The sequence below is a fragment of the Equus caballus genome, chromosome 27 (genome assembly GCF_041296265.1).
Source record: "Equus caballus isolate H_3958 breed thoroughbred chromosome 27, TB-T2T, whole genome shotgun sequence".
NCBI classification, from domain to species: Eukaryota; Metazoa; Chordata; class Mammalia; order Perissodactyla; family Equidae; genus Equus; species Equus caballus.
The window spans coordinates 23,226,134-23,251,331 of NC_091710.1; the positions used below are offsets into that span (position 1 = coordinate 23,226,134).

The following is a 25,198-nucleotide window of genomic DNA, read 5'->3' on the forward strand; positions in this document are numbered from 1 at the left end:
ACTATTGAATTCTTCTATTCAGTCATTCTATTCTTCAGCTCTAGGATTTCTGTTTGATTGCTTTTAGATAGTTTTTATGTCATTGTTGAACTGCTCATATTATTCATGCATTATTTTCCTAATTTTGTTTAGTTGTCTGTTTGTTGTTATAATTCACTGAACTTCTTTAAGAGGATTATTCTGAATTCTTTGTCAGACATTCCATAGATTTCCAGTTCATTAGGATCAGTTATTGGAGCTTTATTAGTTTCCTTTGGTGATGTCATGTTTTCCTTAGTCTTTGTGATTCTTGTACATTTGAGTAAGTGGTCGCCTCTCCCAGACTTTATAGATTTACTTCAGCAGGGACAGACGTTCACCAAGTTTGATTACTGGATCGTCGCCTGGTAGTGTCATAGGTGGGTGGGGCTTGCTATTGGGGTCTCTATTTGTGTGAGGCCACTACCTGTGCTGTGTGGTCAGTAAACCTGCCACTGACTGGGCACTGCAGTCATGTGGGCCTGTTGGCTGGGTTCTGCATTCAAGTGGGTCCACTGGGTGTGCTCCCTGATTGGGGGTTGGGCTGCTAGCTCTGCTCCATGATCAGCTGGGGCCTTCAGTAACTGCATTCTGCGGTTACTTCTAGTAGGGGAATGTTGCAGGCTGTTGTCTCTTCCAGAGTGGTGCCACTGATTAGATTCTTTGATTGGACAGGGCCATGGGCTTGGCTCCACTGGGATCCTCGTTAAATGGGTTCTAAAGATGTGCTAACCAACTAGGTAGTGCTGCAGGCTAGAGTCTGTGTTCAGAAGGGGCTGCAAGCAGGGCTTTGTGGGTGGACAGGGCCTCAGGCTGTGCTCTGCAGTTTGTTGAGGCCACAGGCTATGCTGCCAAGTTTTCAGGGCGCCAGGCTAGGCTTTGTGATCAGGTAGGCAGCTGGCTCCACTGTGCTGTTGGGCAATGTCACTGGCCAGTCTCTCTGGTCAGGATTCGCCTCCAGCTGTATCCCACTGTTGGGTGGGTCTAGAGACTGTGCTCTGTAGTGGGGCAGAGTTACTGTCCAGAGTCCTTCAGTGTGCAGGGCTTCAGGCTATGCTTCACCATTGGGCAGGGTCACTGGCTGGGCTCCCTCTCCTGGGTGAAGCTGCAAGCTTTGTTCTGCAATCAGGCAGGGCCACAGGCTAGGCTCTGCTCTGGGGTAGGGCTGTAGCTTGGATTTTGTAGCTGGGTGGTACCATAGTCTGGGTTTCAAGAATGTCTGGGGTCACTGTTCAGGCCTTCTTGTTAGACAGGGCCAGAGGCTATGCTTAACAGTTGGGCAGGATTGCTGGCTTGGCTCTCTGCCCAAGTATGGTTGTTGGAAGGTTCCCTGGCTTCCTGGGTTCTCTGGCTAGGCTTCTTGGTCAGGCAGGACTGGAGGCTATACTCATCAGTTAAGCAGGGCTTCACATTTGCTTCCCTGTCAGAGTAAGTCTGTAGAATGGACTCCATGGCTTGTATGGTTTGGCTTGTTGCCTGGGGACCCAAATCAGGCACCACTGCCAGAATTCCCTGGCTAGACTGGGCCACTGGCTCAGCTCTGCAGATGGGCAGAGCTACTGGGTAGGATCTCTGCTCAGGTGCCAATGCAAGTGGGAATGTGGTCTGCCAAGATCTGAGCACTGGTTGCTATGAGCCCTGTCCCCCTTCTCCATCTCCATCTAATCCCTAGTAGTCAAGCTCCACGGATTCCTCCAGTGAACCCCATGAGGTGAGACCTGAGTAGGCCTCCTAGGAAGTGTCCTAAATTTCTGTGGGAGCTGGAAGCCCACCTTGGGCTCTCTTCTCACTGGAGAAGTTGTAGGCCAAGGGGGCCATCCTGGTGTGGTGCCTGTGGAAGTTGATGTGGTCATTGTATAGCCACTCCTCTTAGCCTTCTAAGGTGGTCCTTCTCAGTCTGTGTTCTAGGAGGGTGATTCAGTCTCACCCCAAGTTCTGGGATTTTCACAGTGGTGTCTTGTCTATGGATAGTTGCTATTTGATCTTTTCTTGAGGGGGACTGAAGTCAGGAATGACCTATGTCACCATGTTGATGACATCACTGCCTATTATTCTTTTATATTCCTTTAGATTTTTGGTATACATCATCATGTTGTCTCTGAACAAAGACAGTTTTACTGCTTCTTTTGTTTCCTTATTTAACTTACTTGGACATCCAGGGCAATGTTATTAGAAGGGATGAGAAAGGACATCCTTGCCTTGCTCCTGAACTTAGAGGAAAATATTCAGTTTTGCATCTTAAGTGTGAAGGTAGCTGTGTGTGTGTGTGTTGTTCCTCTTTATCAGAGAGTGGAAGAGGTTTCCTTCTATTCTTACATCTGCTGACAGTTAGTATCATGAATGAATTGAATGTTGTTAAATGAATTTCCTTCATCGAGTAAGGTGATCATATTGTTTTTCCTTTTTATTTTCAGTTAATTTAGTGATTATATTAATTGATTTTCAAAATAGTCCGATCTTTCATTCTTAAGTTAAACCCCATTTGGTCATGATCTATTATCTTTTTATATTTTACTCTTTTCTATTTGCTATTTTTTTTGTTAAAGACTTGTTTGTGTATTTATAAGTAATATTGATTTGTAATTTTCTTTTCTTATGATTCCTTGTCAGATTTGTTGTATTAGGGTTATACTTGCCTCATAAAATAGCTAGGAAGTGTTCCCTCTTTCTCTATTTCCTGAAATAGTTTGCATAGTATTGATATTATTTCTTCCTTAAATATTTGTTAGAATTTGCCAATGAAACAATGTATGGAAGAAGCTTTCTTTCTGGGAAAGTTTTTAATCAAGAAATCAATTTATTGTACAGTTATGGAGTTATTCAGTTTGTTTGTTTATTCTTGTGTAAGTGCTGATAAGTTGTGTTTTTCAAAGAATGTGCCCATTTCATCTACATAATCAATTTTGTCAGTATGCGTTGATCATAATTCTCTCTTATTATCCTGTGGTAGAATCTGTAGTGATATTCCTCCTCCTCCTGCTTTTGGGTTGGTTTTCTAAGGGTTTCTCAATTCTTTCAATTTTTTCTAAGGACCAATTTATAGACTTTGTTGATTCTCTCTGATGTTTGTTTTCTCCTTTAGTGATTCTTTCTCTTTATTAATTTATTTATTCTAATTTGTTTAGATTTATGTTGTTTTCTTTCCTGCTTCTAAAAACAGAAACTTAGATTATTAATTTATTTAAAAACTTTAAAAATATATAGAAATTTAAAGCTATGACTTCCTTTTTAGTGTAAGCTTAGCTGCATCCTAGATATTTTAATGCTTTCTTAATTGTTCAGAATGTTTTCTAATTTCCCTTTAATTTCTCATTTGGCTTATGAGATTTACATATGTGTTGCTAAATTTCCAAATATTTGTGATTTTTCTTAATATTTTTTTGCTGACGTGTGACAGGTTTATTCACTTGTGAGAGAATATACTCTGTGCTATTTTAATTATTTGACATTTATTGAGACTTGTTTTCTGCCCCAGGGTATGGTGTATGTTGGCATATTTTTTCAAGTGTGCTTGAGAAAAATGTGCGTTCATTCTGTAGTTGTTAGGTATTGTGTTCTACAAATATTTTCTGTTTAGATGGCTGACAGTGTTTCTGATTTTTGTCTACTTGTTCTCTCAATTACTGAGATATTGGTGTTAAAACCTCTAATAAATGTGGATTTACCTTTCTCCAATTAGTTCTGCCAATTTCTGATTCATACACTTTGAAGCTCTCTGATTTTAATTGCATAGACATTTAGGATTGCTGCGTATTCTTGATACACTGACCATTTTTTCATTATGAAATGTGACATCAATATAGCAACATCAACTTTATGATGATTGTATGGCTTATATTTTCCTCCCTTTTACTTCTGCCTACTTCTACCACTCTGTACTTATAGTGCATCTTTTGTAATCAGCCTATAATTACATCTGTTTTTTAAAATTCATTCTGACAGTCCTCGATCTTAATTAGAATGCTTAGCTCATTTATATGTAATGTAAGTAATAAGTTCGGGTACAGGGCTACCATCTTGTTATTTGTTTCCCCATTTGTTTCTTCTCTTCTTTTTCCTTTGATCTTCCTTTCCTAGTTTGTACTTTTTTGTCCAGTAACATAGATATCTTTTTCATATCACTACCTATTTGATTTACTGTTTTATCACTATATGTAAATACTCTACAACAGTATAATACCATTTACACCTTTCCTTTTTTGTTAAATTTTCATATATTTACAACTACATATATATAATCCCCATAATAAATACAGTTAAGCTTTTCCCCCATTTAAATTGTCAAATGCCCTTCAAAGCAGTTAGGAAAAGAAAAAAAAATAGTATTGTATATCTCTCTACTCATTTGCAATTTGGAGCACTCTGCAATCTTTGTGCAGATCCAAATTTCTATCTGGAATCATGTCTCTTCATTCTGAAAAATTTGCTTAACTATGTTTTATAGTGTAAAATCTGCTGACATTGAATTCTCTCAGCTTTCATTTATTTAACAATGTCTTTATTTTACTTCATTTATGAAAAATATCTTCACTGGAATATAGAATCCTAGACTACCAATTTTTTTCTTTTAGTACAAGTGTAATTTTATTTTCTTCTGGTTTGCATTGTTTCTGGTGAGGGTATAATCATCCTTCTCCTGTATTAACACGTCTTTTTTTTTCCTTTGGCTGCTTTTATTTTTTTATTGTTGGTGAGGGAGATTGTCCCTGAGCTAACGTTTATGCCAATCTTCCTCTATTTTGCATGTGGAACACCACCACAGTATGGCTTGACGAGCAGTATGTAGGTCCGCGCCTGGGATCCAAACTGGCCAACCCCAGGCTGCCAAAGCAGAGTCACGAACTTAACCGCTACACCACTGGGCAAGCCCCACCTCTGGCTGCTTTTAGAAAGTTCTTTTTCTTTGATTTTCAGCAGTATGGTTATATTATTCCTAGCTCTGTTTTCTTCCAGTTTTATCCTGTTTGTTGTTTGTTGAACTTCTTGGATTAGTGGGTGGATATTTTTCATCAAATGTGAAAAATTTAGAGCTATTATGTCTTCAAACATTTTTTTTCCTGCTCCAATCCCACTTCTTCTGGGATGTGATTACAGCATAGTTAAACCACTTGCCATTATCCTACAAGTCACTTTGTATTCTGATTTTTCAATCTTTTGCTCTGTGTTTCAATGGAGATAATTTTTTTAATATGATTTTAAGTCCACTGATCCTTTGTCCAACAGCATTCATTCTGCTGTTAAGCACATTATATGTATATATACTTCTTTTTCAGGGATTGCATTTTTTAATTCTAGAATTTCCACCTAGGTTTGTTTTTTATAGTTTTCATACCTTTGCTGATTTATTCTCCATTTGTTCACCCATTCTTTCTAAATTTTTCTGTAACTCCTAAAAGATATTTAGAATATTTGTTTTAAATTCCTTGTCAGTTTCAAAATTAGACTGTGTATGAGTCTGTTCCTATGGAAAATTTACTTGTTTGTGGTTTCCATTTTCTTCCTTCTTCACATGTCTCATAATTTTTTATTGTTAACTAAACATTGTGTATATAATAATAGTGGCAATTTGCATAAGGTTTTTGGTCTGTTTGTTAATTTTGGATTCTCAGAGAGCCACTTTTCCTTCTGTTGGCAGCTAAGATGAGGAAGCATGGATTCAAAGTTTACTAACTGTCAAGTTGACCTTGGTCGGGCTAAGCTTTAAGAAGGTTAAGCTCCCTTTTCTTTAGAAAAACTACCCATGTGTCTATGAGGTCCAAATGATTTTGCTGAGGAACTAATCTCTTAGATCTTCTCAGTGTTTATCCCTTAGCCCAAAGGCCTTTGGGCATTTGTTTTGCCCTTGGATTCACTTGCTGCAGGCCCAGGGTTCAAGACAGAGAAGACTGTGCTTGGGATCAAGATTTTCAGATTCTCTGTTTTTCACATTCTCATCTTTGGAACCTGAACTGTGATTGAAAATGATGTTAAGAGAAATTCTATACATGAAAATCTATGGGAACCAAACTAAGCAGTGCTAGGAAGAATATTCAAAGCTTTAAATAAATGCAAATGTATGAATATAAATGATTTGAGAAGTTAATGCCAAAGATTAAAAAAAGTAAATGAAAGAAATCAGGGGAAAATAAACTAAAAAGATAAAATCTGGATTAAGTGATTGAAGAAACAGAGCACTATAGAAATAATCACTGCATTTAAAAGATGATTTTTTCCTCATAAAATGAACAAAATATGCAACTTATTAGAATAACCATGAAAAGTAACAAGTAGAGTGCACAAGAGATTACAAGGTTAAAATAACCATCAAAACAGAAAATCTGAAAAATCTTACTCTACTTGATACAATTTCTATGCAAATAAGTAGGAAACATTGATTAAATGTAATAAAACTGACTCAAACAGATAGAAAATTTAAACAGAACAGTCACCTTAGAAGAAGATAAATGCTTTCACAGATAATTCTGTCAACAGTACAGAAAGGGTAGGAAAAAAATCTAAATTCATTTTTGTTTTTAAAGATTGGCACCTGAGCTAACAACTGTTGTCAATCTTTTTTTTTTTTTTAATTTCTCTGCTTTTTCTCCCCAACTCCCCCCAGTACATAGTTGTATATTTTAGTTGTGGGTTCTTCTAGTTGTGGCATGTGGGATGCTGCCTCAGCATGGCCTGATGAACGGTGCCATGTCCACGCCCAGGATCTGAACCGGTGAAACCCTGGGCTGCCAAAGCGGAGAGTGTGAACTTAACCACTCAGCCATGGGGCCGGCCCCCTCTAAATTCATTTTTATCAAGTGAATATAACTAATACTTAACCATTATAAACTTTGAACCAAAGAATCACATTTATGTATCAAATGCAAATATACTAAATAAAACATTAACAAAAAGAATCGAAGACACACATAAAATTACATTGTGACTGAACTTTATACTTAATTTCTGAGGTGGAGACTTTCTTATTATAAAGTGTCCTTATTTTATTTTATTCTATTCTGGACAGATACCAAGATTGTGAGTATATGTTCTTTCTTGTTTGCAGTTTCCTTGTTTATCTTTGCCCATCCTTTTGTTTTTAACCTTTTGGCACGATTTGTTATGTAAGGTATGTCTCTTGTATAAACCATAGAGGTGAATTTTGTGAGTACATCTAAGGAATCTTATTTTTAAAAATTAGTTATTTATGAGTCATGTTTGGTTTTATTTCTGTTATGTGTTTTGTGTTTACTTTGTGTAGTATAATTGCTTCATGTCTGTTTTCTTTGTTTTTTCATTTATAATTTTAAAATAATTTTCTGGGTTTCAGGCAAGATTGTAGTTCTAGTGAATTCCTTTATATCAACACCTCCCTATAAAGTGTTGGTCTTCTTTTTTATGTAGGCTTATACCATTTTATTTGGTGACTTTATGTTATATTCTTTCTCTACATTCTGTGTCCCCTTTTCTCTTTCTCTCTCTTCAATTTTAGTTTTGTTATTTCTACTTTACTGGAGTATGTAACATTTACATACTATTAGTCCGTGTTTATATATTCTTAAAGTTAAATTTATGCACCAGTCATTTTTTTTTATCTTTTCTTAGTCATGTTCTGGTTGGATGATGTTCATCATTATTATATAGATAACTCAGGAAAGGTTTGTGGGTGTAATGATACCCTAATTCTTACTTGTTTAAAATTATTTTTCCCTAGTGTTGTTACTTACAGGACTGATTGCTGAATAAACATTTGTTGACTTTATGTCCTGGAGTGTCTTAGAAATTTTTCTCTAATCTTGCCGTGATTTATATCTTGCTGTTGAAAAACCCAGTGCCAGATGATTTTATTTTTTAACTGATTGGGCCCTTTTTCCTAGATACTCAGATTATTTTCTTTTTATCTTTAAAATTTAGCTGTTTTACTAGGATATAAAGCAGCAGTACTCTGCATGAGCTTATTTTCACAGGTATGCAGTGTGTCGTTTCAATATGAGGATTCTTTTATGTCAGAATTTCTCTGTATAAATTATAGTTTTAACATGTCATAATTTCTCTGTATAACTTATAGTTTTAAAATTATTTCATATTTTCCTATATAACATGATTATGCATATTCCTTCTATGTCTCTATATTTCTTATTTTCTTCACTGTTTTTCCTTGATCATGATTTATGATTCATATTCTTGTCTCTTTTATTTTCTGTTTTCTCTTGCTTACTATACTTTTGTTTATATGTCTTCACCTTGGATATGTTGTATTTTAGTCTTCATTTCTGAAACACTTTTCTTTTTCTTCAATAATTTCCTGAATTCTGTCACTTCCTGTTTCAATTGTTCCTATTGTTCAATTATTTCAATGTTGAGTTGTTGAGGTTTTGATTCATGCTGTTCTTTCATACTGTAAATACTTGTTTAACTCATATAATTAAGATTGGAGTATTGTATTAGATTTTAATTTTTCTTCACAGGTTTGTTTTTTGGCATATACTCTTCTGCTAAATATTTTAACAGTTGTTTTCTGCTGTTTGTTTCATTTTATCAATAATAATGAGATGACCATATGATTTTACATCTCTAATCATTGATATGGATTATTACATCAATAAACTTATGATCGTTAAATTCTGGGGTAAAATTGATATGGTCATGTTTTACCATAATTGTTATATTTCCTGGATTTGTTTTGCTGCCTTTATTTAGTGGTTGTTTTCTTTTTTGATGAGGAAGATTGGCCCTGAGCTAACATCTGTTGCAAATCTTCCTCCTTTTGCTTGAGGAAGATTGTTGCTGACCTAACATCTGTGACAGTCTTTCTCTATTTTGTATGTGGGATACTGCCACAGCATGGTTTGATGAGCAGTGTCTAGGTCTGTGCCTGGGATCCGAACCTGTGAACCCCAGGCAGCCAAAGTGGAGCTCACAAACTTAACCACTGTAACACCAGGCTGGCCCCGTTAGTGTTTATTATATATGTTCAGGAATGAGATTGATGTACCATTTTCCTTTCTTGTGATGTAATGTCTTTTTTGAGTTTTCCTTACCAAGTTGCATAAAGCAGTAGGGAAGTGATCCCACTTTATTTTCTGAGAGGTTGTTATATCTATCTTAAGTATAACATAAAATTCATAAAGTTCTTCACAATATAATGATATTTTAAATGTCTGCATGATCTTTGCTGATTTCATATTTTTAAATCTCGACGTTGACTTTTTGAGTTTGCTCTTTGGTTTTTCTTAATCAGTCTCATTATGTGTTTTCAACTTTATTAGTTTTTTCAAAGAACCAACTTTTGTTCTGTATCAATTGATAGTTTGGTAGGGTATATGTAAAGATTAGTGGTATTTTTGTGTGTAAGCAAAGGGAATAGGTGGATGTGATAGTCACAGTCAGAGACACAGCTGGGAGGTTGTGGTAGAAAACTGGAGGGGGAGGTGGAAGAGAAGGCACTGAGGAGTGAGTGGTCCTCTCCCCAGGGACACAGAGGCTCACTGCCATGAGGCAGATGACTTTGAGGGAAAGCAATAATCTGCATTAGTTTTTAGAATGGCACAGGTAGTAGTAACCTTGACCAGATTTCTCTTTAGACATGGAGTGTAGAGATATATGTTTTGATAGAGAGCAAAAGTATGCTAGCATCATGTGCTACACAGACAGCAAGCTCTGGAAATGCAATAGATTCTCTAATATCAAAGAAAGAAAACCAATAAATTTCCTCTATCCAATTTGTGCCATAGGAGATGTAGTCCATGAGCAGGCCTGGGGTGGAGGTTTTAGTGTCTGAGGTGAAGTTGTGTCCAGTGTGGGATGCTGAGTCATCTCTAACATGGAGGTCTTGGGCTGGTGTGACATCATCTGAGGTGATGTCATCTCTAGCAGTGACTTCCTGGGCCAGGACAATGTCGTTTGGGATGTGGAACTGGGGTATCCTTTTTTATTTTTTTATTAAGATTATGATAGTTAACAACCTTATGAAATTACAGTTTACATTATTGTTAGTCATGTTGTAGGTACACCACGTCATCCCTTGTGCCCTTACCCCACCCCCCCTTTCGCCTGTTAACCACCGATCAGTTCTCTTTGTCTATATGTTAAATACCACCTATGAGTGGAGTCGTACAGAGTTCATCTTTCTTTGTCTGGCTTATTTCACTCAACATAATACCCTCAAGGTCCATCCATGTTGTTGTGAATGGGATGACTTTGTCCTTTTTTATGGCTGAGTAGTATTCCATTGTGTATATATACCATATCTTCTTTATCCAATCATCAGTTGCTAGGCACTTATGTTGGTTCCATGTCTTGGCTATTGTGAATAATGCTGCTATGAACATAGGGGTGCCTGGGACTTTTGGAATTGCTGATTTCAGGTTCTTAGGATAGATACCCAGTAGTGGGATGGCTGGGTCATAAGGTATTTCTGTTTTTAACTTTGTGAGAAATCTCCATACTGTTTTCCATAGTGGCAGCACCAGTTTGCATTCTCACCCACAGTGTATGAGGGTTCCTTTTTCTCCACAGCCTCTCCAACATTTGTCACTCTTGGTTTTGGATATTTTTGCCATTCTAACAGGTGTAAGGTGATATCTTAGTGTAGTTTTGATTTGCATTTCCCTGATGATTAGTGATAATGAGCATATTTTCATATGTCTGTTGGCCATCCGTATATCTTCTTTGGAGAAATGTCTGTTCATCTCCCCTGCCCATGTTTTGATCGGGTTGTTTGATTTTTTTTGTTGAGCTGTGTGAGTTCTTTATATATTATGTAGATTAACCTTTCTCAGATAGATAACTTGTAAATATTTTTTCCCAATTAGGGAGCTGTTTTTTTATTTCAATCCTGTTTTCCCTTGCCTTGAAGAAGCTCTTTAGTCTGATGAAGTCCCATTTGTTTATTTTTTCTATTGTTTCCCTCACCTGAGGGGTTATGGTGTCCGAAAAGATTCTTTTGAAACTGATGTCAAAGAGCGTACTGCCTATATTCTCTTCTAGAAGACTTATTGTTTCAGGCCTAATCTTTAGGTCTTTGATCCATTTTGAGTTGATTTTTGTGAATGGTGAAAAGGAATGCTCAATTTTAATTCTTCTACATGTGGCTGTCCAGTTTTCCCAGCACCATTTGTTGAAGAGATTTTCTTTCCTCCATTGTAGGCCCTCAGCTCCTTTGTCAAAGATTAGCTGTCCATAGATGTGTGGTTTTATTTCTGGGCTTTCAATTCTGTTCCATTGATCTGTGCACCTGTTTTGGTACCGGTTCCATGCTGTTTTGATTACTGTAGCTTTGTAGTATGCTATGAAGTCAGGGATTGTGATGCCTCCGGCTTTGTTCTTCTTTCTCAGGATTGCTTTAGCAATTCGGGGTCTTTTGTTGCCCCATATGAATTTTAATATTCTTTGTTCAATTTCTGTAAAGAATGTCATTGGGATTCTTATTGGGATTGCATTGAATCTGTAGATTGCTTTAGGTAGTATGGACATTTTAACTATGTTTATTCTTCCAATCCATGTGCATGGAATGTCTTTCCATCTCTTTATGTTGTCATTGATTTCTTTCAAGAAAGTCTTGTAGTTTTCGTTGTATAGATCTTTCACTTCCTTGGTTAAATTTATCCCAAGGTATTTTATTCTTTTTGTTGCGATTGTGAATGGGATTGAGTTTTTGAGTTCTTTTTCTGTTAGCTCATTGTTAGCATTTAGAAATGCTACTGATTTATATATGTTGATTTTATACCCTACAACTTTGCTGTAGCTGTTGATTGTTTCTAATAGTTTTCCTATGGATTCTTTGGGGTTTTCTATATATAAGATCATGTCATTTGCAAACAGCAAGAGTTTTACTTCTTTGTTGCCTATTTTGATTCCTTTTATTTCTTTTTCCTGCCAAATTGCTCTGGCCAGCACCTCCAGTACTATGTTGAATAAGAGGGGTGAAAGTGGGCACCCTTGTCTTGTTTCTGTTCTCAGAGGGATGGGTTTCAGTCTTTGTCCATTGAGTATGATGTTAGCTGTGGGTTTGTCATATATGGCCTTTATTATGTTGAGGTACTTTCCTTCTATACCTATTTTATTGAGGGTTTTTATCATAAATGGATGTTGGATCTTGTTGAATGCTTTCTCTGCATCAATTGAGATGATCATGTGGTTTTTGTTTCTCATTTTGTTAATGTAGTGAATCACGTTGATTCACTTGTGGATGTTGACCCATCCCTGTGTCCCTGGTATAAATCCCACTTGGTCATGGTGTATAATCTTTTTGATGTATTGCTGTATTCAGTTTGCCAAAATTTTGTTGAGGAATTTTGCATCTGTGTTCATCAGTGATATTGGCCTGTAGTTTTCCTTCTTTGTGTTGTGCTTTTCAGGTTTGGGGATCCAGGTGATGTTGGCTTCAAAGAATGTGTTACAGAGTGCTCCATCTTCCTCAATTTTCTGGAATAGTTTGAGAAGGATAGGTATTAAATTTTCTTTGAATGTTTGGTAGAATTCTCTAGAGAAGCCGTCTGGTCCTGGACTCTTATTTTTGGGGAGGTTTTTGATTACTGTTTCTATTTCTTTACTTGTGATTGGTCTATTCAGATTCTCTATTTCTTCCTGATTCAGTGTGGGGAGGTTGTAAGAGTCTAGGAATTTACCCATGTCTTCTAGGTTGTTCAATTTGTTGGCATATAGTTTTTCATAGTATTCTCTTATGATCCTTTGTATTTCTTCGGTATCTGCTGTGATTTCTCCTCTCTCATTTCTAATTTTATTTGTTTGAGACTGCTCTCTTTTTTCTTAGTGAGTCTAGCTAAGTGTTTATCAATTTTGTTAATTCTTTCAAAGAATTAACTCTTTGTTTCTTTGATCCTTTCTACTGTCTTTTTTGCTTCAATATCGTTTATTTCTGCTCTAATTTTTATTATTTCCCTCTTTCTACTGACTTTGGGCTTTGTTTGTTCTTCTTTTGCTAATTCTGTTTGGTGTCATTTGAGGTTGTTTATGTAAGATTTTTCTTGCTTATTGAGGTGAGCCTGTATTGCAATGAATTTCCCTCTTAGGACTGCTTTTGCTGTGTCCCAAATAAGTTGGTATTGCGTGTTTTCATTTTCATTTGTCTCCAGATAATATTTGATTTCTTCTTTAATTTATTCAGTAATCCATTGTTTGTTTAGTAGCATGTTGTTTAGTCTCCACATTTTTGCCCCTTTCCCAGCCCTATTCTTGTAGTTGACTTCTAGTTTCACAGCATTATGATCAGAAAAGATGCTTGATACTATTTCAACCTCTTGAATTTATTGATGCTTGCTTTGTTTCCCAAGTTAAGGTCTATCCTTGAGAATGTTCCATGCGCATTTGAGAAGAATGTGTAACCTGCCGTTTTTGCATGAAGTGTGCTATACATATCTATTAAATCCATCTGGTCTAATTTTTCATTTAATTCCATAATTTCCTTGTTGGTTTTCTGTCTGGATGATCTATCCATTGGTGTTAATGGGGTGTTGATGTCCCCTACTATTATTGTATTGTTGTTGATGTCTCCTTTTAGTTTTGTTAATAGTTGCTTTACAAATTTTGGTGCTCCTGTGTTGGGTGTGTATATATTTATACGTGTTATGTCATCTTGGTAGAGTGTCCCTTTTAGCATTATATACTGCCCCTCTTTGTGTTTCTTTATATGTTTTGCTTTGAAGTCTACTTTGTCTAATATAAGTATGGCAACACCTGCTTTATTTTGTTCATTATTAGCTTGGAGTATTGTCTTCCATCCCTTCACTCTGAGTCTGTGTTTGTCTTTGGGGCTGAGGTGTGTTTCTTGGAGGCAGCATATTGTTGGATCTTTTTCTTTGATCCATCCTGCCACTCTGTGTCTTTTGATTGGAGAGTTCAATCCATTTACATTTAGAGTGATTATTGAAACGTGGGTGCCTATTGCTGCCGTTTTATCACTAGTTTTCTGGTTCTTTTGCATTTCCTTTGTTTTCGTCCCATGACTTTTGGATTCCTAATTCAGGTAGGTAAATTTCTGTATTGGTTTTCTTCTTATTTGTAATTTGTGTCTTTATTCTTGTTATTTGATTAATGGTTACCAGGTGGTTTGTATAACACATCTCATAGATGAGATAGTCCTTTTTCTGATAGCCTCTTATTTCCTTAAATTAAAATGTTCCATCCCTTGTCTCTTCCCCTTCTAGGTTGTTATTGTCAGATTTTTTTCCCTCTTCCTTCTTGTGTTGTGAGGTTGTGGTTAAAATGACAAGGTTATATTTATTCTTGGTGTTTCCGTTCTGTTTATCTTTAATATTTTATTTAACTTTTACTAACGTGTTCTGATGGAGAGCTGCTACTTTCTGTTATTGTCCTTATGCTTATCTCCTTTGATCTGGGTTTTGGAACCCCTTTCCTTTTTTTGATTTTTCAGGTATGAGGTTCTTCCTGAGCATTTCTTGAAGAGGAGGTCTTGTGGCAATGAACTCCCTTAACTTTTGTTTATCTGGGAAAGTTTTTATTTCTCCATCGTATTTGAAGGATATTTTTGCTGGGCAGAGTATTCTTGGCTGCAGGTTTTTGTCCTTCAGAGTTTTGAATATATCATTGCATTCTCTTCTAGCCTGTAAGGTCTCTCCTGAGAAATCTGCTGATAGCCTTATGGGGGTTCCTTTGTGCGTTATTTTCCTCTGTCTGTCTGCCCTTAGTATTTTCTCTTTGTTGTTGACTTTTGCTAGCTTCACTACTATATGCCTTGGGGTTGGTCTTCTTACATTGATGAAGTTTGGAGATCTATTGGCTTCTGTCACATGAAGTTCCATCTCTCTCCCCAAGTGGAAAGTTCTCAGCCATTATTTCTTTGAACAAGCCTTCTGCCCCTTCTACTTCTCTTCTCCCTCTGATATACCTATAATCCTTATGTTGCATCTCCTAATTGAGTCAGGTAATTCTTGGAGAGTTTCTTCGTTTCTTTTTAGTCTTAGTTCTCTCTCCTCTGTCTGCAGCATTTCTATATTCCTGTCCTCCAAATTGCTAATTCTGTCCTCCATATTATCGACCCTACTGTTCAGAGAGTCCAGATTTTTGTTAATCTCCTCCATTGTGTTCTTCACCTCCAGTATTTCTAATTGGTTCTTCTTTATAATATCAAGCTCTTTTGTGACATAGCTCCTGAATTCGTTGAGTTGTCTATCTGAATTCTCTTTTAACTTGTTGAGTTTTTTAATAATGGCTATTTTGAATATATCATCATTTAGGTTGTAGATTTCATTGTCTTTTGGATTGTTTTCTGGGTACTTGTCATTTTCCTTCTGTTCTAGAGATTTAATATATTTTTTCATACTGCTTGATGGTGTGGATTTGTGCCTCCACATAGAGATAGAGTTTAGTTACTGCTTCCACTTGTTTCAACTGGTGTGGGGGGGAGCAGCTGTTTAGACTGCGCTGACCAGGAACCTTGTCAGCTGTTACTGACTGGACCTGGGCCCCTCTTCATAGTCACAGTGGTCCTTTGGGGTCCCTCATCAGTTGTGGGGGCAATCGCAAGGGGGCCCCAGGCTGCTGGTGCATACTGTTGCAGACCACCTAGACACGCTCCCTCCTTATGGTCTGCAGTGGTGTTATGGGCTTTCCCAGCAGCTGGGAGCAGAATCACCTATAATTGCAATTGCAATTTGTCACTGTCAGAGCCCACAAGATCTCACTTGTCCACTGTAGGTCCCAGCAGAGCTATGGGTATCTTCTGAAGTCTGTGGTTAGCTCACCTAGCTGTGCTACTTTTGCCACAGGGCCTTCCATCCTTGTGATTGCTGGTCAGGGCCTCTCCACTAGTGCTGTGCAGAGGCTTTCGCTGAGGCTGCTGTGGGAACCTGGAGTTACCCCCTGGGCCATGGAGCCGGTCTTCTGGAGCTCCACCCAGCCCCAGACCACTCCCACAGAATCTCTAGGAGCCCCTTGCCCCGTCTGGGACACAGCCAGAGTCCATGGGCCCGGCAGTGGCTGGCAGGCTGCTGCCTTGCAGGGAATTCTCCTCTTTGGGAGCTTCTGAGGGCTGGGCAGGGCCTCTCTGCTAATGGTGAGCAGAGGCTTTCCCTGCTAGCAGTGCAGGACCCTGGAGTTTTCCCCTGGGCCATGGAGCTGGGTGCTGGAGCTCCACCTGGCCCCCAAGCTCACCCATGGGATCTCTGGGCACCTCTTGCTCCGTCTGGGGCACAGCTGGAGTCTGTGGGCCTGGCAGCGGTTGGCGGGCTCCTGCCCTGCCGGGAATTATGCTCTTTTGGAGCTTCCTGGCATTTCGAATGCTGGGCAGGGCCTCTCTGCTAATGGCGAGCAGAAGCTTTCTCTGCCAGCGGTGTGGGACCCTGGGGTTTCCCCCTGGCCTTAGGTGTAATCGTGGGGGGCTTAGGTAGGCCTGTAGTCACCTGTTTCCACCGTCACTACACTGGTGAGTGCACACTCCTGCCCTTGGTGCGTGACGATGCTATGGCACAGTCCGCTGGAAGAGAGACTCTTGCAGGTACTAGGCTGTGTGGGGGTCGGGAGTTGGAGAGTTTTCACCTATCTCCACATCCTCCCCGGGGGGAAGTCCATCCACCTTCCAATGTATAGCAGCATGGGTCTCTCAGGTGTCTTGAGATGCTATATAGATATCCTTTGTTAATTGATGAATGTCCAATTAGTTGTAGATTAGAAGGGGGAGAGACAAAGAAGACTACTCATTCCGCCATCTTGGTCCCACCTCTGGCGTATCCTTTTCAACTTGATACCCACTTAAGTTAATGTAGGTCTTGTTTGTGTGACTGAGGTTTTATAATAATGCTGAGGCACTTGTGTAATTTGAAGGCAATGTTGGACATGGGACTTATAAATAGCTTTTAACTCAAAGGGCTTGTGAGTGCATAGCTAGCAAAAGTGATGTTGGCATCTGTGCCCAAGGGTGACTGGCACAGTTAAAGCCCAAATGAGGCATGATTGGATCTAAAAGCACCCAACAGTTTCAGATTTTGCCCCGTTAGATGATGAGAAGGGTTCTGCTATAAATGCATTTTAAATTATATGACTTGATTTGGGTGTACATTGTTAATCAGGGTGTCAGATTGTTTGTCATTTAAAGTGTCTATGTCTGAGGTTGGGGGTACAGAATAAGCTGTATACAGACCCTTTAATTTGGCCAGTTACTATGGGCCCTTTGTCAAAATTGTTAGTTTGCTTGGTGACAGGCAAGCTGGTGAGGTCTTTGGGTTGTAAGATTTGTGTAAGCCAAACTCAGTGGCACATGGGCCTCAGCATTTGCCATTGTCTGGTTGAAACAATGACTTACTTGGAGGATTGGACCTTCAGACTGCAAACAAATGAAAGCACCTAGACCAATTACAATGAGACCAACAGTCATTAAGATGTCTTCACCTCAGACTCTAAAACCTCCACCCTAGCCCTGCTCAAGGACTGCCTTTCCTATGGCACAAATTGCATAGAGGAAATTTATTGGTTTTCTTACTTTGACATTAGAGATTCTGTTGTATTTCCTGAGCTTACTGTGTGTAACCCATGCTGCTGGGCCACTTTCAAGCAGCTGCACTTGATGGTTTTATGTCTGTGATGGTGGGAATTTAGGCTCAAATTGGTCTCATATCAGATTAGCTGCTGCCTAGGCCATGGGAAAATCTATGGTTAGCAGATCTCAGGAGAGTATGCAAATTGGATCTGGCCTCCAGCCCTTATGAGATAGGGCAAGATAAAAAAAATTATAAAGATATGGGAGACATAACAAAAGGGCCTCATATATAATGAGTCTTTATTTACCTCAAGGGTTAGCATGTGAGGATTTGCTTCCAAGCTCAGTCTTGTGGCTGTTGGCTGACTTTAGAAAATCTGTCCAAGTTCACCCATGTGGACCTCTCCGTAGGCCTACTTCATGACGTAGTAACTGGCTTCCCCCAGAAAGAGCAACAGAGAGTGAGACACAGAATCCAAGAAGTCAGTTTTATAACCTATCTTGGAAATGATGACCCATCACTTCTTCTATATTCAGTTGATGAGAAGCAAGTCCAGCCTACACTCAATGTAGTGGGACTATGTGAAGACCTACATATGAGAAGGCAGGGGTCATTGGCATCCATTTTAGAGGCTGCCTACTATTAAGAGAATGTAGAATTGATTATTAAAATAAAAGATTAAAAGTATTTTGTTTAAAATAATGCAAAGAAGCAATATAATGTGAGATTTAAGACTCTATTAGATTTGCTAAGATAGCTGGTATTGTCATTAAGTATTTCAAAATTAAAGTGTGTGTTTACTCATCTGTGTTTAATGTCTAACATCCAAATGCCTATATAACTCTACTCCAGTTGTATCTACAAGGTGTCTTAGATGCCTTCATAAGTTAAACATGATTTTTATGTACTAATGTTTGATTATAGTAAATATTGTCTTCTTTATAACTGAATAGCATTCTTAGCTAACTCTTTTTTTAAATTTTCCTTATATTTAGTATCCTGAGGGCTTGTCCTTGGAGTCGTACACTGTCAGTGTTGTGCAGCTGCTCGGCTTTAATCTGGGGTTGAGTTATGACGATGCTGACGGCTGCTATTGTTCAGGAGATATTTGCACAATGTCACCAGATGCAGTGTAAGACAATGTTCTTTGTTATGTGTATACATTCCTTTTTAAAAATATTTTCATCAGGAACTTTTACACTTCTGTTAACCAAACTGAAGTAAATGACAGTTATAGAACACTGTGCCCAACTACTTCAGAATACACATTCTTTTCAAGTGCAGACGGAACACACACCAAAATAGGCCCAACACTCCCCCAGGCCCCTTCACCCCTGGGCAAACGTTCTTCTTCCTTCCTAACCTTCCAGAGTCTAGCTTGTATTTCTCTTCTGGCTGGATTGAAGGTACCCTCTAGGGACAGATGATGTGAGTTATATAGTTTTAGTGATTCTGGTAAGTTAAATGCTTTGGTATTTGTATTTAAAACTGGCATTGTGCAATATAAGGATGAATAGTACAATTCATGTTAATAATTTAAATTAAAAATATTTTATCTTGAAATACATTAAATTGCAAATAAATGACACTATGACCCATTGAGAGAGAGAGAGATTGCTGAAGAAAGGAAAAAACTTATTTTAGAATCATAAATAATACTTTCCCCCTACTTTGTAAGCAAGGGGCCCTGGATTTCTATTTTTCATTGTTTCCCACAAATTATATAGTCAGTCCTGGTGGTTTCACATTAGCACCAAGACTTTGTATGCTCAGTATGTTTAATCTGAATCATTTTAGTGGATATGTAGTTTTTTCTCATGTTGGTATTAATCTACATTTCCCTAGAGGCTAATGATATTGAACATATTTTCAAGCTTAATAGTTTTGTATATCTTCTTTGGTGAAGAACCTATTCAAAACTCTTGTTCGTTTTTGTAAAGAAAGATTGAGATTTTCATGCTCTTCTTGAGTTGTAAGAATTATTTATATATTCTTGCTGTGAGTCCTTTATCAGGTACACGACTTCCAAATATTTCCTCCATATAGTGCCTTTTTTAGAAAATGTTTTTACTTTTGATGACGTACAGTTTATCAGTTGTTTTCTTTTATGCATCATGGTTTTATAGCTGTTATATGCAGTTTTATGATCCATTTTTAGTTTATTGTGTATACTTAAGTTTATTTTTATTTTGGCTATGCGGATTTCCAAGTATTCCAATACCTCTTGTTGAAAAGACTCATCCTTTCCCCCGCTTAATTGCCTTAGGCAACTTTGTCAAAAAATAGAAGGAACATAAATGCGTGGATTTTTATTGGAATCTCTATTTTGTGTCATTAACCTGTATGCCAACCCTTATGGAAAAGCGTACTGTCTTTATTACTGTAGCTTTATATTGAATTTTGAAATCAGATAGTGCAAATCCTCAAGTTTTTTCATCTTTTCCAAAATAGTTTTGGCTGTTCTAGGTCCTTTGCATTTTCATATACATTTTATTATCAGCTTTCCAATTTTTATGAAAACTCCTGTGATTTTGATAAATATTGCATTATCAAACAATTGTATAATTAAATTTTGGGAGAATCAGCATCTTAACAATATTGGGTCTTTTGATACTTGAATATGGCATATGTCTTAATTACTTAGGTATTTTAAAATTTTTCTGAGCAATGTACATTATTTTACAGTTTACAGGATTTGTACTTGTTTTGTTAAATTTATCCTGAAGCATTTTATTATTTTCTTTTGCTCTTATGGATAGAATTGTTTTCTTAATTTCATTTTAAGATTCTTCATTGCTAGTACATAGAAATATAATTGATTTTTGTATGTTAACTTTCTGTGCTGCAAACTTGCTAAACTCATTAGAAGTTCCAGATTTCGTTTGTTTATTCCTTAAGATCTTCTACAAACAAGATTTTGTCATGCATGAATAAGAACAGTTTTATTTTTTCCTTTTTATCTATTTGCATGTAATTCCTTTTTCTTGCTTAATTGCACTTGAAATAACTTCAGTCCAATGTGAATTGATGTGGTGAAAGTGGATATTCTTGCCTTGTTACCAATCTTATGGGAAAAGCGTTCAGTTTTTCATGATAAGTATGATGTTAGCTACAGTATTTTTTAAAAAATAAATGCCTTCTCTTCTAAAATAGTATCTTTTATTCCCTTGTATGTTATGTTGTTTTATTTTTCTTCATCATTCCAATAACTATCTGACTTATTTCACATATTTATTTTCTGATGTTCATACTTTTTGCCCTCAACAGGTACTTGGTCTACTTTTTACTACATACCAGTTACCTAGAAAATTGCTCAGTAAATATGTTGCCAATAATGACTTAATCAGCTCAGTATATTTTGTCATTATTTCACTTTATCCTTTGATTATAGAATCCATGATATCCTCAATTTTTGTAAAGGCACAAAGTAGATAATTAAATTTATTTCTTCTCCCCTTGATAAATAATTTCTCAGAGAATATTATTTCACCATCTTTTTGAGTGTTTTATTTACATGCTTTATAAAAAATCAACTTTATTGAGGTATGATTTGTCCACAATGAAATTCATACACTTTAAGTGTATGAGTTTATGACTTTTGACAAACATATATAAATCTCTGAACCACAGTGTCAGTCAGGCTATGCAACATTTCCATCTCCACAGAAAGTTTCTTTGTGACCCTTGGCTCTCCTTCTACTTTCCTCTCTTGCCACAGACAACCACTGATCTGATTTCTATTTACAGTTAGTTTTCTTTGCTCTAGAATTGTAAGACAGTAATTTCTCTGACTTACTTAAACATTATTCTTTAATTCTTTAAGTATATTTGTAGTGACTCCTTTTAACTATCAGTATGCCAAACCTAATACCCAGGCCATCTCAGTGTTGATTTCTATTAGCTGTTTTTCTTATTGACTATAGATCACATTTTCTTACTTCTTTATATGTCCATTATTATTATTATTAGCATATTGGATATTGTTGATAACAGAATAGAAAGTGTGGATTCCCCTACCTTCCTCTGAAAATCATTGATTCTTTTTCTACCAGGTAATTCATTTATTGGCTAATCATGTTGAAATTTATATGCTTGGTTTTATACTTTCTTAGTGTGACTCTATGGAAAACTCAAGATATTTCAGAATCCCTCTAAATTGTTGAGACTGAACTTTCAAACTCATTCTCCTCTGGGTATCTTGTCAGAACTTGAATTTAGGCTCTGTTAAAATTGATATAGAGTAGATTTTAGTATAAGGCAGAGGTCAGCCAATAACAATTCATAGACCAAATTTGGCTGGCTGCTTGTTTTGTAAGTAAAATTTTATTGAAATATGGCCAGGTTTATTGGTTTGAATATTATTTATGGCTGCTTTTGCACTACAATGGCAGAGCTGAGTAGTTGCAATGAGGTATATTACATATAAGCTTAGAATATTTATTATCTGTCCCTTTATAGAAAAAGTTTGTCACCTCCTGGTCTAGGGCATAGTCTTTACTCTTAAATCATATTCTTTCTAGTGTTTCAGTTGGATGCTGAGGTGCTACCAAAGTGCAGACAGCTCTCACTCCATCAGAGCAGGCACTCCTGTGGCTTCTCCCATAGTGTGCTTCAAACAACAGACTTTAATTTGAAAAATGTTTAATTCTGGAGAGCAAAAGCTCTAAAATATGCTACTAAAGTTGATACAGACGTATTCATGTCAGTATTTACAGAAAAACTACAAAAAGGATATAAGTGGATAAAAAGTATATTAAACACTGAGGCCAAAAATGTAAGATTCTGTTGTTTGGCACTGGGAAGGTAAATAAGAATAACACAGTTCCTATGTTTAAAGACTTAATAAAGGTCATAAGATAGATAAATAATAGGTCTTGTTTAAACAAGATGGATAGCAATAAAAAGATTTTGGAATTTTTAATTTTCATTACAGGAATTTTCTTGATGAAATGTAAAAAAATGTCTTAAAACATGTTAGCAATGCAATCAGTAATTTTATAAGCGTGCTTATTGTTCCCATGGATAATAATGCTCTTCAAATCTCTCTTCAAAATAGCATACATTTGGTGAAATGCAAAGATCTACAGCAGTAATGTTTGTCATACTGATGTTTTTTTTATATTTTAGGTACTCTGGGGGTGCAAAGGATTTTAGCACCTGTAGCTTGGATGACTTTAAACATTTTGCTTCACATTCTGGCCTTAAGTGTCTTCATAATATCCTTCCTGATACACCAGTTTACAAACAGAGGAAGGTATGTGGCAATGGAATCTTGGAAGCAGATGAACAATGTGACTGTGGCACTCTTGAGGTTAGTAGAAAGTTTTTCAAAGATTTTCCATTGCCTATATATGTGTATAGTAGTTGGAAAAGATGATATAGACCTTGTCTTTTAGGAAAATGAACTTTTAAAAGATCTTTGGGGAATACGGAAGCCTTTAGGTCTCCTGTTTGCTATTTTCTGAAGTGCAGAGCAAAGGTTCTTTAAATAATGTTTTGATTTCCTCAAATATTACCTTCTTACTTTCTTTAGTGTATGCTTCAGCTCCAAATTTATAATTAGTTATCACAAATAGTGTCTAAGGAGTTGAAGAAGTATGCCTTTAATAATAAGCAGTAACAAAAACAAACAAGAACATATAAAGACTATAGACTATTACCAATGTGATAGAAAAATGCATAGTTTTCTAAAATAGGGAGAAAAAGTTTTGTATTGACAGGTGGTGCCAATTTAAAATATTTGAAAATTAATTCTGTCACTTGTATAAAATATAAAAATATAGACGACCTTAAGAACATATTTAATAAAGACACTTCTAACAAAGTACTTGAAAAAATATAGAACTAAGATCAAATCAAAACAAAGATGAGAGATGATAGAGAAGGTGTTGACAACAAAGTGAAGTAGTCATATGAAAACTGTCAGAGACGGTACTTGTAAAATATGGAATATACTACACATGTAAATATATATTAAAATTTAAAAAATATATATTATATACAAATATATATATTTATATATGCTACATATATAATATTAAGTGGCACTGGAACACATCTAATAGAAGAAAGAAGCCAGAGCAGAGTTTACTCTTGAAAAACTGCAGCCGGAATAGGTAAGAATTGTGAAATTATGTCTTTCTAGCCTAAGGGTGCTCCTCCACCTCCACAGCTGTGGCCGAATTAAATGGCTGTGGAAAACTGCAGCCCTCCTGACTCAATGTGGCAGAGAACAGAGTTCAGAGATGAGAGCCACTAGAAACTTAAGGATAAAATCCTGAAAGTGAGAGAATTGTGAAAGTTTAAGTCCTAAAATCTGATTATTAACTGTATAAATATGCATGGACCAGAAATACTCCATGGGGCAGAAAAGAATGGTGAGGCCCTTGAAAGACACATGTGTACCAGGTGAGCTCTGTGAGTTTGATGGGTATTTTTAAGAGAATATTTCTCAACTACATGCAACTCAGGCAGCAGAAATCTGATGACTTATTAGTTTCAGATATCGGAATATAGAGCCTGAGACTGGAACTGCAATTGGAAATTAAAGAGGAATCTTCAGAAACAAGGAAACTGCAGAAGATTGTATTCTGAAATCTAAGTGCTATCTCTGCCTAAATCCTTAGCTGAATGCTACATTATATCAGGGAATCAAGCTAAAAGTTCAGCAGCTGGCAGCCGTATGAGTTGAGCAGAGGTAGCTGCTGCACACTGTGGAGGAGACAAAGTTTACAGTTTATTCCCAGGCAACTTAGTTCCCTGCAAGGAAAGCAAGTCTCCAGAATGACACAGCTGGAGACAGTCATTGTATCATGTTATCTATAATGTCCAACTTATTAACCAAAAATTACTAGACATTCAGAGAAACAGAAAAGTGTGAACAACATTCAGGAAAATAGGCAGTTAAGGAAAACTGACTCTGAGAAGTCCAAGATATTGTATTTAGCAGATAAAGACTTCACAGTAGTTATTTTGAATGTTTTAAGAGAATGAAAGGAAATTATGCTCAAATAATTTAAGGAAAAATTAATATAATGAGTGAATAGTTTGGGATCTCAACAGATAAATGATTCTATTAAAACATATAAAAACATATAAACTTAAAGTCTAGAACTGAGAAGTACAATAACTGAAATGAAAAATTCATTGGATGTGCCCAAAAGCAGATGAGAGATGTCAGAAGAAAGAATTAACGAACCTAACAGTAGAACAATAAGAATTATATAATCTATAGAGCAGAGAGAAAAAATGTTGAAGAAAAATGATCAAAACCTCAGGGACTTGACAGGAAATGTAAGTAGCCCAATATACCTGTAATTGGATTTCAAGATAAAGAAAAGAGAAGTGTGGCAGAAACAAAATATTTTTTAGGAACAATGCTTATTATTTTCCGTATTTGAAGAAAAACATTTACTTACATATCTAAGATGCTCAGATAACTACAAGTAGATAGAGGCAAAGAAAACCAATTCTATACACAGCAAAGTAAAACCTCCCAAAGCCCCAATATAAAGGAAAACCTTCATTGCAGCCTAAAAGTAGACACATTAGATATGCGGTGCAATGATACAAAATGTAGCTGACTTCTTATCACAAATAATGGAGGTCAGTAGACTTTAGAATGACACACGTGCTGAAAGAAAAAAAAGTCAATGAAAAAAATTCTATACCCAAAGAAATTATCCTTTAAAATGGAAGCAAATAAAGTTAATGAGAGAATATGTCACCAGTAACTTGCCCTACAAAAAAAT

At 36.6% G+C, this 25,198-nt stretch overlaps 1 protein-coding gene across 42 annotated transcripts in view; it reads left to right on the forward strand.

Moving 5' to 3' along the window:
• Positions 1-25,198, forward strand: part of LOC100057011 (disintegrin and metalloproteinase domain-containing protein 5) — a 161,490-nt gene that overhangs the window by 33,833 nt on the left and 102,459 nt on the right. For all 42 annotated transcript variants that reach the window (XR_011433215.1, XR_011433214.1, XR_002804402.2 and 39 more), the window contains 2 exons: positions 18,443-18,579; positions 22,575-22,758. Coding sequence is in view for 21 of the 42 variants with exons in the window: in XM_070252946.1 (XP_070109047.1) it covers positions 18,443-18,579; positions 22,575-22,758 (321 nt within the window). In the remaining 21 variants the exon portion in view is untranslated. The remainder of the gene's footprint in view (positions 1-18,442; positions 18,580-22,574; positions 22,759-25,198) is intronic.